This window comes from Capsella rubella, unplaced genomic scaffold (assembly GCF_000375325.1).
Source record: "Capsella rubella cultivar Monte Gargano unplaced genomic scaffold, Caprub1_0 scaffold_4, whole genome shotgun sequence".
NCBI lineage: Eukaryota > Viridiplantae > Streptophyta > Magnoliopsida > Brassicales > Brassicaceae > Capsella > Capsella rubella.
The window spans coordinates 10,705,056-10,722,669 of NW_006238920.1; the positions used below are offsets into that span (position 1 = coordinate 10,705,056).

General features: G+C 32.3%; 2 protein-coding genes across 3 annotated transcripts; one reads left to right on the top strand and one right to left on the bottom strand.

Moving 5' to 3' along the window:
• Positions 1-4,038: 4,038 nt before the first annotated feature.
• LOC17888282 (type I inositol polyphosphate 5-phosphatase 8) lies at positions 4,039-8,138 on the top strand. 2 transcript variants are annotated; one of them, XM_023784685.1, is made up of 11 exons: positions 4,039-4,119; positions 4,983-5,104; positions 5,196-5,280; positions 5,386-5,445; positions 5,982-6,066; positions 6,165-6,269; positions 6,364-6,736; positions 6,851-7,035; positions 7,135-7,240; positions 7,332-7,480; positions 7,567-8,138. In XM_023784685.1, the coding sequence occupies exons 2-11, from the start codon at positions 5,081-5,083 to the stop codon at positions 7,853-7,855; spliced, it is 1,461 nt and encodes a 486-aa protein (XP_023640453.1). In that variant the 5' UTR covers positions 4,039-4,119; positions 4,983-5,080; the 3' UTR covers positions 7,856-8,138. The 2 variants fall into 2 exon arrangements, with proteins under 2 accessions (XP_023640453.1, XP_006294104.1); XM_006294042.2 differs by lacking the exon at positions 4,039-4,119 and adding an exon at positions 4,305-4,466.
• Positions 8,139-8,691: 553 nt separating this feature from the next.
• On the bottom strand, positions 8,692-11,496 carry LOC17887851 (WAT1-related protein At2g37460). The gene is made up of 6 exons (XM_006294350.2): positions 11,191-11,496; positions 10,201-10,263; positions 9,751-10,102; positions 9,514-9,675; positions 9,251-9,402; positions 8,692-9,155 (listed from the first exon to the last, which is right to left on the bottom strand). Exons 1-6 carry the CDS (start codon positions 11,388-11,390, stop codon positions 8,942-8,944), a joined length of 1,143 nt encoding a protein of 380 aa, XP_006294412.1. The 5' UTR covers positions 11,391-11,496; the 3' UTR covers positions 8,692-8,941.
• Positions 11,497-17,614: the final 6,118 nt, after the last annotated feature.

Here is a 17,614-nt window from a genome sequence, read left to right on the forward strand (position 1 = left end):
GTCTGAATAAACCAGTTGGGTTTTACAGTTTCTTTAGATGTGGCGACACGGTGATAACACTAACAAAAATTATTATCCTATAAATCTTGATACATGAATATGATCAGCATAATTAATTAACCTTTATCTTGTTTTCTATTGACAAATTTCTTTGTAAAAAGGCTATAACTGTCATTTAATTCGATAAAAAATTATAATATGCTACAAAATCATGTCAACTACGATTTGCTTTCAATAATATATACATGAACTCCAGTTTAGTTACATGATCAGGTTTACTGACTTTACAAACGAAAAAGTTCTTTTTGTGATATTGATATATATGATAGACAGACTGTTTTAAGTTTAAACATGCATGATTAAGTTAACATCTTAATATTTCATATATACTGTCTGTTGTCGCTGTTTAGTTTATGCCTTATGGTTGTACTCGTGTTGTTCGAGTCTAATATATTTCTTGTTGTTGGCCAAAAAAACGTACGTACACATATTTTCTTGTTGTTACTTGGATCTAAACTGTTTCTTTAATATACGATTAGACGACACTAGTAACAAATTTCTAGTCACATGTAATTATCTGCCTTAAATTGTAAAATGAGTAATCGCCAACTAAAAATCTTATAGTATTTGTCTTTATATGAACTTCTCTTGTTTTAGCTCCTTTTCTTTTTGTGTCGACCAAATTGGTTTATTACTTAATTACTGAAAAATATAGCTTTAATGACACATGTATGTAATCAATTTTTTTTACTAAGATTATAGTATTCGAAACATTTTTGTTGTCAAATTTCATGTCTGTACGTTGAGGACAGCTACATTGTTCCCATGGTGTTGTTTTATTTGCATTATAGTCAACACTAAATCACATATATATAATCTACCTCCAGAAAATAAAATAAAAATAATCATCAATACATATATAGATGTCTTAATCCTAGCTTTACCTCCAAAATGTCTAGTAAAAAATAAACTAATCTCCCTTTTTAGGAGGTGATCATAGTCATATCTAATTCTTTTTTAATCCTGACACATGGAGGCATTGTGTTAACTGTTATTGAACCCTCGTATAAAATAAGCAAATTTACTATGTATCGATGACACTTATTACTTATTAGACTGGCTCTAATTAGAGAAATAATGTATGCATGTTTAATGAAATGAATGGTGACGTGACCATGTAAATTTATAACTATATCATATTCTAAGAAGATGGAACGTTATAACTCAACTTCTTCTTCTTCTTCTTTTTATTCTATTGTACGTTTATCAGAATTAGTTTTTTTTAAAGATATCTACTGTAAGAAATCAGTTTTTAGTGACTTTTATTGATATAATGCTGCATTTAACTATATTCTATTCCATTTAGATCACTGAAAATTGCACTTTTAAATTTACCTAAACCACAATGTTGTAAAGTGCAATACTGCAATACTGCAATATATAGTACACAGATAAACTCTTTAATTGTATTTTTGGATGTTCACGTCATTTCATATTTCCATCGAACAAGTTAAAATTAACCGATTTAACCAAGAAAAATTAAAAGTATATGTTATTTTTTTTGTTAAGGGTAATTAAAAGTATATGTGTTATATACTATGCGTATTGACTTTATATGGATAATATGACGTATAGAATATCAAGAGATTTAAGACGATAATGAAAGATTAATTGTCGTTTGTGAGTCTAAAATTCCTACGTGCATGTTAGGTCGCCCGCATTATTTCAATTAATCTACGTAGACCCGTAAAAATAAGCCACAGTTTGCAAAATGTTAAAAACTTTGTATAGTTTAATCCAAAGGGGGAAATATATAACCATAAAAATTATGCACATTGGAAGCTTCTTCGACTAGTCAAACATCTAAAACTCCGAAAGAGCAAATAGCTTAATAGGTTAATTAGCTTTAGAAGAGAGATTATAATAATTGTTAATACGTCGGGGAACATGTATCTTCATCTCTCTCATTGTAAAATGGGTCGATAAGATCATATCCGTGGTGAAAGAGACAGGAGATCAATAAATTGCGAGGATTTAACCTACCTGATCTATCTATGTTGCGTTTAACATTCGGACCGTAGGATAAACCAGGACGTGTCGTCTGAGATTATGTGATTAGTTGGTTACTAATTATATTTAAATGCATGTTTGTGGAATTCTGATTTGTACGAGACTATAATAATAAAAAGGAGTTGGAACACATGTCCGAGTGTGAAGCACGATGACGATTCGTAGGTTTTTTCATTTTTGTGTGGTGGGTTAGTCAAATAAAAGGCCTTCAAAAGTTCAATTTTTACGAGGTTTTTTTTTAATCACTATGCACACACATATATAGGCGTCTGCGTATATATGGGGCTGATGGCTCTAATAAAAAATGTTAATGCTAAAAAGTAGCAAGAAAATGTTTAAAACGTTAAAAGAAATCAGTATTAGATTTGTTTCCAATGGTCTCTTTTACACATTTAGAAAATTCATTTTAGTTTGATATAATTAAACAGATAATGAACTAGTGTAATGTAATAAATTTGTTATCCTTCTAAGTTTTTAAATGTCCCAATGGGAAAACTTTTACTACAATCTGAACAATTGGTTATTTTAGTGATTGTATGCAATATATTTTCATGGCAGGAAATATGTGAATGACATACAATTTGGTAAGTTCAAAGAGAATTTGTGTAACAAAAGTGGGTAAATTTTAACTTTCTTATGGGAAAATAGCAATTTTGAAGGTAAAACTAAAAGCAAAATAGTACACGTTTTCAAAAGAACTTAACTGATTTGACCAAGACATTTTAGTACGGTATGTGTCAACTCAACTCTGCCAATTGCAGTTTGGTTTGCAGTATTTTCCACGTCAGAAAACTCTTTCTTTTTTTTTTGGTTTGCTTTAAGGAAAATAAAAACTGAAAATGAAACTGTGTGTAATATGGAAATTTGAATATCATAACCAAATTTAGAAAAAGAATCCGCAAAGGTTTCAAATAAAAAATTCAATACTAGTAGTATTTACTATTTAGAACTCCAGATTGGGTAAGACTCAACAAAATGTGTTACAAGGTTACTGTGTTAACTTATTGATATGGGAAAATATCAAGTGAGTGCATCACATTTCGTTTGTCTCTATAGTAGAGGACGACTGAATAATTGTGTTCGTAATTCAGTCGTAAGTTATTAGTGTAATTAAGTCCTACTTGTTTTAATTATATTCATTGTTTCAATGCTAAGACAAAAACCGTGGGCTCAATGTGAAACTTGTCTGAAGAAGTCAACCATACAAGAGGATTCATTTTTAGAGATGCAAAGGAGTTGACCGTAATTTAAAAATCGTTGGAAAATGTAATTATGTACTCCAGAAATTAAATTCATGTTAATGTGATTTTGAAGCGAGTCCAATTCATGAAATTATTCAATTTTTAATTTCTAGTGTCGATTACTACCGACGTCGTTACTTAAACTTGAATCGTATAATACGATGCAAATAGATATTACGTTAAGACTTTAAACTCAGTCGTATACTAATATCTTGTGAAAACTTAATAAATAAAAGGTACTTAGTTGAAACAAAAGTCTAGAAGCTTTAACAAAATAATGAAAAAGAGAACAAAAACCAAAAACACTTGATATAAATAAAACATTTTCCTGATCAATCAAAACATATAATAAAATTCTTTTCTTGATCCACACAACTTTCCTACTTCTAGATCTCCACATAATCAAACAAATTATAGGAAATTTCCAATAACCAAAAATATAGTAAATTTCCAAAATTACAAATAAGGAAAAATTGCATAAACTAAGACGATTACCATAAAATTTTTACTAACCCTTCCATATCAATTCACCTTTTTAATAACCTTTGCCTAGGTAATGTAAAGTATCATTAAATATTTAAAAATATCACAAATAAAATATAGAAATATATTGGTCCAATCAGTCCACCTCCACACATAAACACAACTTTTATAAATTCCATTTACAGCCGTATTAAGCGCACAACGTTCTTCTTCATCCTTCACAACTTTTCTCTCTCCCTTACAAGTTTTTTCTCGTCCTCAGAATTTAAACTGGCCCTTCTCCATTTTCGTTCACAAAACCTAGTTTTGTATAACTTATGCTCATGTAAGTCTATTAGCTTCCCCTTAGAAATCTAGAATTACTAGAGCTTATTACTAACTCTTGTAATTAACCTATTTGTTTCCTTAAGTCGTTTTCGGACAAGACTGTTTTATTGTTTGAACTCACTAATGTCTTCGCTTGAATTTTCCTCGTGCCTTCGTCGTCTTTTACTTGCTCTGTTCTTTTCTCTTCATGATAGCTCTGTTTCCTTATTTTCTCCTTTAATACTAACCATAGAAACAATGGTCCTTGGTGACCCAAAAGAAAAAAAGAACCATTTTTATCGTTCCTCTCATCGATCTCGTTATTGCACCTCCCTAGTTCAAAGATGGTTACGCTTATAATTCCGGGTAATAAGATTTTATTTCGAAAACAAGAAACAAAGTTTCAGTTCTTCTTTACAAAACGTAATTCTCTGTTTTTATGTACTCTGTTTTCGTTTTCCCTCTCTCTGTAAAGGAGAAGCTAATATCGTAAAGGAAGAACATGGCTTCATACGCATCATGACATGTGTTGATTAAATTTTTTTTACAACATGGTTTTTAATATAATTCTCCTTAATTAAGACTCTAGAACTGATTATTTTTATAATAAGGTAGTTTTTAAAATATCTGTCTCCGATTCTCCTGCAACTAGTTTTTTTTTCTATTTTCCCGTTGAATCTCTTAGCTACTAGTATTATTTTTGGTTCAAATTTTTTTGTCTGCGTATTCTTATTATACATTATAATTTCTGTCTTTCTTGATCTTTGATTGGACCCAAATTGCTCAATGAATAATATTCTTATAGTTATTAGTCATTAGTTTTTCATTAACTTCGTTTTCTCTTACGCGTACTTAATATCTTGCTTACCTCTTGATGTCCAGATCCTCATCCTTTATAAATCCTCGGATTCGTGGTTCTTGACTTTGTACAACACAACAACGGTGGCGGAAAAAACGGCAGAGCGTTCTATTACAGAAAGATGGGGAAGATCTTGAAATCTAAGGTACTAATTAATTAATCACATGTCCTTCTTTAGTTCTCTACTCTTCTTCATCTTTTTTTTTTGCTAAAACCGGCTGCGTTTTGTTTTATAGTCTTCTTGGCCAAGAACCGTCGTGAGGAAGTGGCTTAACCTACGTAGCGGCGCTTACGAATTTCACTCCGACTATCCAGTCAAAGGTAGAGATATTGACTCGTGCTATTTTGGATCTTTTTCCTCAGAACTACGTGCCGTTTTATTAATACTGTAGTCGACTTACCGAAGTTTTATTTTCTTGTCCCTAGCGTGTATGGAGCCAAGGAGAAAAAGCTGTTCCGACATGATCGTGCCGGAAAATTTTCCTGGTAAAAGCAACATGTATTTTACTATTACTATCGTTTTGTTGCATCGGAAACGGTGTCGTATCAATTGTCCGTGAACCGTACTAGGACTGAGACAGTCTCCGTAGTCCGTACAATAGAAAGAGCTTTGGGTGATTGGGTCCATCTTTTTTAGTCGTAGGATTAGACATCTGTGTTTAAAACGACGGCATAAAATGGCATATTAAGGAACCGAGATTTTCTCTTGGAAATCGTGTTATTTAAAAAAGTTATAAAATGAGACTACTAGCTGTAAAGAAAAAAACAAAACAAAAAAATAGATAAGTTGTAAACTTGTAATATCTGTTTCCACGTGTAGGGTGAGAGATGAGGACTTACGCTATAAGGTTTTGATTTAAAAAAAAAGTCTTTGGTTTTAGGTGTACTTGCTATTCACAAATTCACCAGTTTTTGTTTTATACATAACTTTGTCTGATTATAAAATTTTATAATACTAGTAATTATAAGTAGGTCGTTAATTGATTATTATTAATGTTTTTATATTTTTGTGGTTGAAATAGGTTGGTTGGGCCAAGGGAATGGAGATTTAATACAATCAACCGGTGAACAACATGTGACACGCGTTGATGATAAACTTGATCTCAAGTAAGAAATACTTTCATAATTAACCTATAAAATTATTTTATTTTAAGTTACAATTAGCTATGGTTATTAACTAAGTTTTTTTAATTGTTGATGATTAGAATGTTCGTGGGGACATGGAACGTGGGAGGGAAGTCGCCACATGAAGGATTAGACTTAAAAGATTGGCTTGAATCTCCCGCTGATGCCGACATTTACGTGCTAGGGTATGCTTATAATCATATTAACGTATTTAATCCTACTTGTACTACAATATTGTTTGGACTAATTATATCATATCATTATTTTGTTTTCTTCTAGGTTTCAAGAAATCGTGCCACTAAATGCCGGTAATGTTCTTGGAGCCGAGGACAATGGTCCTGCGGCTAAGTGGTTGTCTCTTATCCGAGAAGCCTTGAACAACAACAACGACCTTGATGTTGTTAAAAATCACGGAACCTCCTTTGAACTTACGAAAACATCACAACAGCCCCGCTTCAGCTTCTCAGGTCTCTCGGATGATAATAAAACTCCATGCAATTCGACCCCTCCTCGCGGATATAGCCTTGCGGCGAGTAAACAAATGGTGGGGATATTTCTATGTGTGTGGGTTAGAGATGATCTCCGAAAACGTATAACCAACCTCAAGGTTTCCTGCGTTGGCCGTGGTATCATGGGATATCTTGGAAACAAGGTTAGTCCAAGATATGCATATATACGTTTCAGTAGAGCTGATGATTCTAAGATATATTAATAAATGTGTATATATATATGCTTGGTTGCTAATTAACGATGAAACCTTATGTAGGGCTCGGTATCAATCAGCATGTCGTTGCATGAGACAAGTCTATGCTTCGTTTGTACGCACCTTACGTCCGGAGAAAAAGAAGGCGACGAGGTCAGAAGAAACTTAGATGTGACTGAAATATTTAAGAGGACAAGATTTTCACGTTCTTCTAAAGATTCTCGACCCGAGACAATAATGGACCATGAGTAAGTCTACGAAAAATGTTTGCCTAACAGTTTTTTTTTTTGTTTTTTTAAATGTTGTAGTTTCATTTATTAATCGTTTGCTATGTGGTTGTGTTACAGTAAAGTAATATGGCTCGGAGATTTGAATTATCGACTAAGAGCGAGCGGTGACGTACATGAACAGCTTAGAAACCATGATTGGGAATCACTTCTAGAAAAAGATCAGGTATACAAAATTTTTTTATTTAAAATTAATTATTAGCTATTTATTTAAGAGTGCATAAACTAAAACATGTATTTTTCTTTTCTCTTTGCAGCTAAAGATAGAACAAAGAGCTGGTAGAGTTTTCAAGGGATGGGAAGAAGGCAAGATTTACTTCGCACCAACGTATAAATATCAAATAAACTCTGATAATTACGTTGTCCAGACCGAAAAATCAAAGGAAAAGCGAAGAACTCCAGCTTGGTAAGATAAATTAACATGCACTAAATATTTTATATATTAAACTTTTATTTTTCTAACGTTGTTTTCAAAATCATTTTTATTTTCAGGTGTGATAGGATATTGTGGAAAGGTGATGGGATGAAACAGCTTTGGTACGTGAGGGGAGAGTCAAGATTCTCGGACCACAGACCGGTTCTATCTTTATTTTCGGTACATATTGACTTGACTCAGAATCAATCGAACCGGAAAACTAAACCGATTAATCAAAACCATAGAGCAAACCCGGTATTGCCTTATACGTGCCACGGGAAAGTCCAAGCTGAAGAGATCTTGTTGCTCACGCGTGCACAGAGTTGTATAGATTCACAACCTAGACTTATATCGTCTGCTTCCTAGCTAATTTACTTTTGTTTTTTTTCTTTCTTGTTTTTCTATTTCTTTTTGGATGTTTTCATGTTGACAAAGAAGAGATGACACATGGATTCCTAGGATTGGACAGTGGAGCTTTCGAATTTGGTAAAAGCAAGATTGTTTAAATTATTTTAATATTGGGTTAACCTTTTTTTTCCTTGTTTCCCCTCTATTAGCTAAGTTTTGGGTTAGATCGAATTGTGGAGATTAGTATTTGAACTTTGTTTATAAAGTAAGTGGATTTATATAAAGGCTTTTGTTTATAACAGTTGAGATGCAAAATCTAGCTATATTATTTTACTGTTTTCCGGTATTTAGACACACTTAATAATAGACCCAAACATGAAAACCCCAAATCACTCGAACCTCTCTCTATAACTTAATAATAGCATCATGTATTATCAACTCAAGATTTAGTATCGTTCAAGTTAGGCTATTAAGGAATGGATCACATCCTCACAAAAGCTGCCCTCGATGAAAGAATGAGTATTTACGTTCTTGACGTCTACTGTCTGGGAGTTGCTAACGTCTATGGTAGTAACGCTGTGATTGCAGAGGGCAAAGAAGTAAGCTGTCATGCCTTCGTTTAGGGCATATTTTGAGGACATATACTAGCAAATATATGGTGTGGGCATCATCACACATCTCACTGAGAGTATGCTCTGTTTTGCTCTTAAGTTATATCTAAATCCTCTAGAAAATGGTAATTGTATGAGTGTTTTTCCATGTGGTAGAATTTTGCCATTACTATTTTTTTTTTAAATAAAGCATTGAAGCACAAAGGAGGTTGAAACGAAGTTCACTTTCAAGAGAATGGCAACTTCATTGTCAAGAAATTTCTAATGTATTGGTAATTCAGTTACCATATTCATTGTATAGAACTGCATGAATCACATAGTTTTATCATATATAAATTTTGCACTCTATTCGGCTTGGACAGTGTTTTTTTTTTCTTTCCCTCCATGGTAGTTAGCAATTTCTTTTCTTCAGTTTCTCTGATACATATATAGTGGAAACTAGTGAAATTGTTATACGTTCTGACTCCTCCATGAAAATATTTGTGTCGTTGAGTTAGACTGAATCTACAATTGTTCTTCTTTGTTCTCCTTCCTTGTTGATTGTAATGACTTCATGATCAGTATTATCCTTCTCAATTCCGCTTAGTTGTAGCTTTGGTTGTGTTGATTCATCATTTGTTAGCGGTGTGGTTTGATATTTGTAATCTTTGCCTTTTCCCCATATCACAAGGTATAACCCTCCACATATAACAACCGCACCAAGAACCCTGTCAAAAGAACAATATATTTTCATTACAATCATTCTGATTTTGATATTTTAAGTATAAAGCTCATGTTTGATGTTAAGTGATGATTTGCTTACCTTCCTAGATACATCTGCTCTGCAAAGATGATGGTCGACATAATAGCCACTATGATCATACATAGAGGACTAAAAGCTGTTACAAATACAGGACCTCTAGTTTTCATCACCACTCCTCCAACATAGTAAGCCAATGCTGAGCATACTATCCCCTGTACACAGTTTACAAAATAGTGTAAGTTTTGATCCAACAATTTTTTATATTTTATTAGTACTTAATGATGATTCATTGGCTTAATGGAATATGTATGAATGAATCTTACACTATAGGTGGAGGTAAGAAGTTTAGTATCCCAACCAATGGCCCAAGCACTAGGATTCCCTTTCTCCATCACTAATGCCACGACCGTTCCTTCTAGTGTCCCCATTAGGCATATCCATGCTGTGAGAGAAAGCTCGGCCGGGTAAGTTCTCAGTGTGACCGCCTGAAAACATTATTTCATTGTCAAAATCAACCAATAGCTATATTTTTTTTTGTATGTAGAGAAAATTTAGCTTACTTGAAGAATCATGAAACAAGCATAGCTAAAACAACCAATTGTGACCAATACTGCTCCTTTGATGGCGCTGTGAATATCAGTCCCGGCTGTGTTTTTTGAAGAGATTCCTTTGGTCCAGAAGAGATCAAGAACCGGGCCTTTAACAAGTGTCATGATCATGGCTCCTCCAACTGTAGCCAAGGTCCCAATCACCTTACCCGCGCTCCTGATGCACCGTAGCTTCACTCTTTCGAGCCCGAATATATAGGCTAGGACAAAAGTGATTGCGGGTAGGACGTTGTACATGGCGGTCGCAAATGTAGCCGTAGTGTATTTCATCCCTAGATAGTATAAGTTCTGATCGATCACTGGCCTATTTATTGCAAAATACATGAAATTTGTTTATTAGATCAAGTTAACAAAAACAGAACAAAAAAAAAGAGAATAAAATGAAGAAATATAAAGTATTACTCGAGTAAACCAAGGAGTGAAATCTTGAAGAATATCATCAGTGTCATCTTTGGTCTCACCTTCCTGTTTTCATTCATAACCAATGAAATTAAGAACACATTTAATCAGAAAACTGAAAAATTGATTAGAATATGGTATAAGCTTGGTATCATTTCAATTTGGTTCCTAGATTGTGTAGAAATTACTAGATTACAAATATAAAGTCATGATTACTGATCATCAGCATACCCACTTTTAGATTAAGCACTTAATGGTGAATTAAGTATTGTCTTTTTGAAAATAGAAACACTAAAAAAGTTGTAAGGAGTCTCACATTCATTGCATGACAATGACAGAAGCCACAAAAAAAAACAAATACAGAACGGTTACAAGTCTTTTGTCTTTTAACATATGAGTGATCACTTCTTATCATCATATTACGTCAAAAAGCCTCATTCTATCTTTTTTTGCTACTTTCATTCATCCTTCCAACACACCAAACGTCCAAGCAACCAGTCACCACCAACCATTACAAAAAAAATATGTATATACAAATTTATGTATTCATGATCATACATGCATGTTTTAATATAAAATTTCCTTAGTGGAATATGACCACAAGTGTTTCTTTGCGTCTGTGTTTGCATTTCCATCTTTTCATGATCATAGATATCACCACATAGGAACACCAAGGTAGCCTAAAAGATTTTCTATTGCAAACTCTGTTTCTAACAATGTTCAAACATTGATATCCTGTAACTATCATGGTCCTGATACCACTCAATATATTTTGGTATGAACTATTTAATTAAGATGAGCTAGTCCCAATAATATTCTACATTTTTTCTCTTCTTCAAATAGACACAAATACAAACACAAAACGTAAAAGAATATACTGTATATAGTGTTTGTGTAGATGATATTTTGATATAATGGCTCAAACAAAACATTGAACCATGCTGTCAAATATATGATGTTGATCTAAATAGAAGGGAAGATAGAGAATAGTACTTGTCGAAGTAGAAGGCGAAGGGAGCCATAACGACGGTAGCAACAGCATGACGGTAAACAACAAGGACGTAATTGCTCATGCCTTTGTTTAGGACAGCCTTTGAGAGAATATCCATTCCCGCTAGTCCTACTTGCAACACCACCATCGAAATGAATGGTCTTGCCTTCTCCATACAATCCCTCTTCTTTACTTCCTCCATCTTAATAGCTTAATTAAGATGAAGAATCTAATTTGGATGTAATTCAAAGTAGTCGCAAAGGAGATATATGGAGAGATTTTTTTATGAACTGATGAATGAGTTGGTATGATTGTCGTTGGTTCTTTCTCTCTTTATATAGAGCCAAAAGATAAAAGGATGTGATGTGAACATTCTTCTCCCTACGGAAACTTATACGTCTATGTTTAGTGTAAATATTATATTATAAAAGTAATGTGTGATTTATTTTTTTTTGGTTATACAATTTCAGAAAGTTGTCCAATCCCCACTCTTAAATTATGGGCCGTATTTTTTGCTGCATTATCAACTAAAACCACACAAAAAGATATTAAAAATGTAACTAATTAAACAATATGGTTCTGCGGATTCGCATAATTGATCGATTCATGCATTTTCTTGATGTTATTATTATAGTTGTCGAAGTATATAACATAGAAATTATATATGTTCTAAGCACATTTATTAATGTTCCATAGATGTATGATCGCCTAATTCCAGCAGGAGAGGTATAGGTGTTGTTGCATCGAGTTCTTTCTAGTATAAAGTATTAACTAAGTAAATGATCAATGAGTCACAATATACCGACACTGTTGGGTAGAGTGATCATTGGTTACATATTTTTTTTGTTGCTTTTTTTTTTCCTTTTTATGAAGCTATTTTCTAATTTATTTTAGTTCATGGAATATTTATTGATGTAAGTGCGTATAATCGCCAAATTTTTGGGTCATTTGCACTGTTTCCAGTTTTCCACTTAGTTTCTGGTGGAATCACTTTCATTATTTTAATTTCTTACATATAATTTTGTTTTTTGTTTTTTTAAAGAAGATTGGTTCTGTAAGGGCGTTTTTGATTCATTATTCTGAACTTTGGCAGGTATGAAATATTCACGATATTAGACGTATATCAAACTTAAAGTTGGTTGACAAGAAGCTGCAGTACGTGGGCTAATAATTAATGATAATCTTGTAGAATTTTTTATAATACGTACGTGAGCTTAATTTATGTGCTATATTAAGTAATATGATCTAAAATAAATTATATTTTTGATGATGGAATCTTAAAAGGCGTGCATGTTCTGGTATTAGATTTGTAGACTGCAGTTATAATTTTTTTTTTAACCTAATTTAAATATTCACATGTCGTAATTTTCATTGAGGCAGTTATATATTTGAAACTTCTTTCTCTAACATTTGTTTTCTTTTCACTTTCTTTTTGTTTTTGGTATACGTACATGTGGTGGAGCTTTAGCTACTACGCATTAACCCCAAAAAAATTCCCTTTTGATTTAATTTTCATGATTATTAGATAAATATATGTCCATTTACAAGTGGCAATAGAGAAATAACAAGAAGATATAAAAATTAGCTAGTTTATAGGAAGAGAATACATGTGTCTGTTGAGACATAATTTTTAATCAGAACGAAAATTTAAAACAAAACATAACATGGAAGAAAAAATGGTCAAGAAACAACATTACTTCGCTGGGTACAGTTTTTCTTGATATGGAAGACTCATTCGAAGTTGAGTCAAGTCACAGATGCAGCATGCATAATGATTATATATATATGACATATGGTTATGGAAAAAAGAAAAAAAATCTTATATATAGACATAACACATATAGTATTAAGATTATAATTTAAATTTGACCAAATCCTTAAACATGCTTTGTAATAACCAATAAGAGAAGTGCAAAATAACACGGGGATTCTTAATATATATCTTCTTTCCCTTTTAGGCTAACAAAAAAGAAAGATTCCGTGTGGTGCACCGATCTTAAAAAAATACAAAAAGATAAGAGATTGGGAATGAAATAAATTGCAGTCATGATTTAATAAAAACATTTCTTGATCGCTATTATTAAAGGTAAGGTATGATTTTCATTAACGTCGTCTCTCCAATTCTAACCATATAGCTACTGTAATTCCATATATATAGATATACGGTTTAAAAAATTTTCAGATGAACTTTGTATAAGATCTTTTCGCACTTTCGTTATAGAACTATGAAGGATGAAACGTTCATATAGAGAACCTTTAGAAAAAAAACTACTGATATCTCTATACTATACATAGGTTTGCATATTTATTGGTTATATATGAGATCGTGAGAACATAAGTTTGGTCACCTATATACATTAGGGATTTTAATTAACCTCCTACTTATGAAAAAAAAAACTAATAACTGACATTAAGCCAAAAAAAGACTCAAATAAAGCAATAAATTTTACATAAAAACGTCGTAATATAGGATTGTACATACGGCTCTACAATATAATGTCTGTCTTTTCTTGCGGGCCAACCTTTGGATGACCCATAATATCTACTAGCTAGATATGTATGTGGGCAAACGATGCGAAACCGCATATTTAAGACTGCTTTGAAAGCTCCTTATGGAAAATATGTAAACCTCGAAAGTAAAAGGTGAAGAGAATGGGATCTCCATTAATTTCATATATATGGTCAAAGATACAAAAACGAAAAGAAAGACAATGATCGTCTTCTTCTGATCATGTTTTTATTTTTTCTCCCAATTGCTCCTTTTCTTGTTTTAACTTGTTATGTAATGCTTTCTCTCCCATTATTGCCCTACTAATGCTTTTTCTCTCGCATTATTGTGTATGCTAATGCTTTGGGCGGTCCTCATTTTAATACATATGGGCATTGTCTTTCCTTTTAATACTTTCTTTATCAGAAGCTATATATATAATAATTATTATGAGATTTAATGTTCTTTAGTTTCAACTTTCAATACATATGTTTATGAACATCTATCTAGTGGAGTTATATTAGTATTGTTCGTAGAAATAAGAAGATGGATTTGCTCGTAGATCTTCGATCTTTCTTAAGATACGTTATAGTTCTCTTACTCCCAACATTAATGGAAAACTCATAAAACTAACCAACATTATTGCGATACTTCTAGTCTCACTGTTAAATATCTACATAATTTTATATGATATATACAAGTGCCTAGTTTAATACTATAATCGTATAGATCAATATTATTTATATTAGGAATTAAGAATAATTTGAGTATTATTGTTTATGGGGGGGATGCTTTTTAGTGTGACCATCTATAATTCTATATGTATGGTGTTATTAGAAAAAAAATAGAAGATAATACTCTCTAATTGTGGTCATGACAAGTGCGATTGTAACGATTAGAATTACCTTTTTCATTAACCTGTTTTTCTTTTATTAGCCTTTTTCTTTAGGTATGGAATTTTTAATTAGTGATACGTACCTCTACAATAATTCATCATACTCTCCCTACTCATAACTTTATTTGAAAACTGAAACATACTCAGGGGATTTATGTACTACTCCTTTTTCTTTACATAATCTATATATATATTCTCACAAATTAATTGTTAGGAATCTCACCTATGCTAGAAAAGATATATGAAGCCTAAAGGTATGTAAACGATATTTTTCAATACAAATCTCTCATCAGTATCATTAATTATCCATCTGAAAATTAAATCTTGTTGCGAGGCCTATACAAAAATCATATAGTCTGAGCTTAAGCTTATGCACACAGCACAGTCACGCAATCAAACGTCCAAAAAGTTAAGTCCTACAGCATAACGTCGTTGCATTACTGGTTGGTTAGAGTATGTAGATAAGACTTTAAGAGTTGTTCTGAGTGAGTGTTAATACTATAATCTAAAAGAAAGAAATGAAGTTACTAAATAAAAAGATGTAGATAGAAAAAGAGCAATAATTACTAATTAAAAAAAAAAAAAGAAGAAGAACAAGAAGAAGATGTGTGTAAAGATTATGGAGAACAAATCTAAGTGAAGTAGTTGGTGATTGGTGGGAACATAATTACTTTGTAAGAGTATCTGTCTCAAAATGCAAAAATGGTGTAAGTCGACTCAGACATCAAGTCTTATCACCCACTTGCAGCTTTATTTCTTGGGTGCGTTCTTCATCAGATTTAACTTCCTTGACCTATCTCTATTATTCTATAATCACAAACCCCATAATCCCCATTTTTTCTAATAGATAATTACAAGTTTTATCATGACACAAGAGATTCTTCATAGATTATGTTGTGACACCCAATCATGAGAGTAGCTCATTCATATGAATCATATCTCATTAAAACTTTTATTCGTGCTGAATTCTTGATGATAAACCAGAATAAAAATGGAAAATGGATATTATTGTTTGAAAGCAAATTATGCTCATTTGGATTTGGTTTGCTTTATTAATGTTTATGCAAGGAATCACTAAAAATAAAGAAGAATTAGGAGTGAAAGCTATACAATAAGATCCAAATAAGTCTTGATCTAGGAACAATACAAGTAGACAGACAATAAGCATTGCCATTGTGACAAAAAAAAAACAAAAAAACAAAAAAAAAAAAGCAAAAGCAAACCATTTTACATATCTGAAGACGTGCAAATAATTTCCAATCACATACCGAAAGAAGTTGAAACAATCCTAACTTATGTTTTCTTTTTCTCTCTCTTTAATTGCTTTTGAATCATTAGGTATGGTTTAGAAAACATAAGGAGATGAAGATATGTGTCGGTCACTAGCCATGAACATTAGGGACGCAACTAAAGCACTGCATCAGCATTAAGCACCATACCATAGATAAACAAAGACATATGGTGCATGCATGCCTTTGTTTCATCTCCTTACCAATTTACCTTTAACGTTCTAACTTCTAAGAACTGCAACATGCTGATAGTTTGTGCCTGAAAATTCAAGATAGAAGAGATAGTAGGTCGTGTTGCGATCAAAACACTCATCATACACGACAATGTATATATACTGATGTTGGGAATCTACAATGTATCTATAGCTAGGTATATGAATTTATGATTAGGGTAATGTATGGACTAATATTTGCTCAGGTTCCTCAAATTAATCCATGGAAACAGAGTATTTTAGCTTTCTATCGGACAACACATATAAGTAACTTACGGAAAACAGTGTTCGTGTTAGTGTTCCTATACAGTATACTACACTTGATTCCATATTCACCTGTAAGAACTTGGCCCTTGGAGTTTGGCGCAGCCTGGAGAGGACACACGAAGGGACTGCTTACAAAAAAAATAAAAACAAAAATCACGTGAAAAATAAGGAGGAAAGTTAAAAATATTACACAATGGAGGGAGAAGGTAGAGATCAGATATATACTCTTATTATGCTTGTAATCAAACCAGCCTTGTTCGGTTGTTCCCCACTAGAATCTTGTTGACAGTGTCATATAAGTGTGCTTGGGATCTGATTCCTGGTGTCTAATCATACTTGGTAGATTAATAAACTGAAATCGAACTCAATCAAAATGTGATTTAAGAGTACTATAAGATAATATATCTACTATTGAAAGATGATTTTATCTGTAAAATGCCTCATGATTCCCCCCTTAAGTATGCTGCAATAAGATCAAACCACTTAAGTGATATTTTCTAGATTCCCACCATGATAAAGAAAGAAGGAATACATTCACAAAAAAAACAGCAAAACATAATAAAAAGCAAAAGAGAATATCTTGGAAACAAACATGTTGTGAATTTATCCCAATTTGCAGCTTCATTCTCTTGTCATTTCAGCTCGATGTTCCATAATCTTGAAATCAATATTGTCAACCCCAATTGAAATCTAGAAATCGAATGCCATATACAGTATCTACTTGGAGGAGCACATCAGCAATCCGTTAAATCGGAGATTCACATAGAGGGAGTGCAAATAAATCTAAACCGTTGGATCTTTCTATTCGTATCATAGATCCGTTTTGTCTATCGAGATGATGTACAAAACAGTATAGTTTAGTCTACTACAATAAACCCGCTATAAAATCATAGATCCGATGTTATTAATTTATCAATGTATAAATTAAGCCGCAAAACAAATTTGAGACCGAAAAATATATATTATTTATAGAAATATTAATTTATAGGCTTAAGTTATGGTATATACTTTAATAAAACAATTGCTTCTTTTTCATCAAAGTAAATTAGATTGAAAAGTTTAGGCTTATATGTGTAAGTAAAAGCAATGGCCATCTTGCCATTTTTTATAGTCTTGAGCAACCGATATAAAATTATTACTTTCATGTACATCCGTTAAAGTTTCCTCCAAAAGGAGAGAGATGTAGGATGACAAATAAAAGAAACTGATACTGAAACTACTTTGCTGTGGGGATTAAAATATCTGTTACAAATGGATTTTAAAGTTATTTTCCTG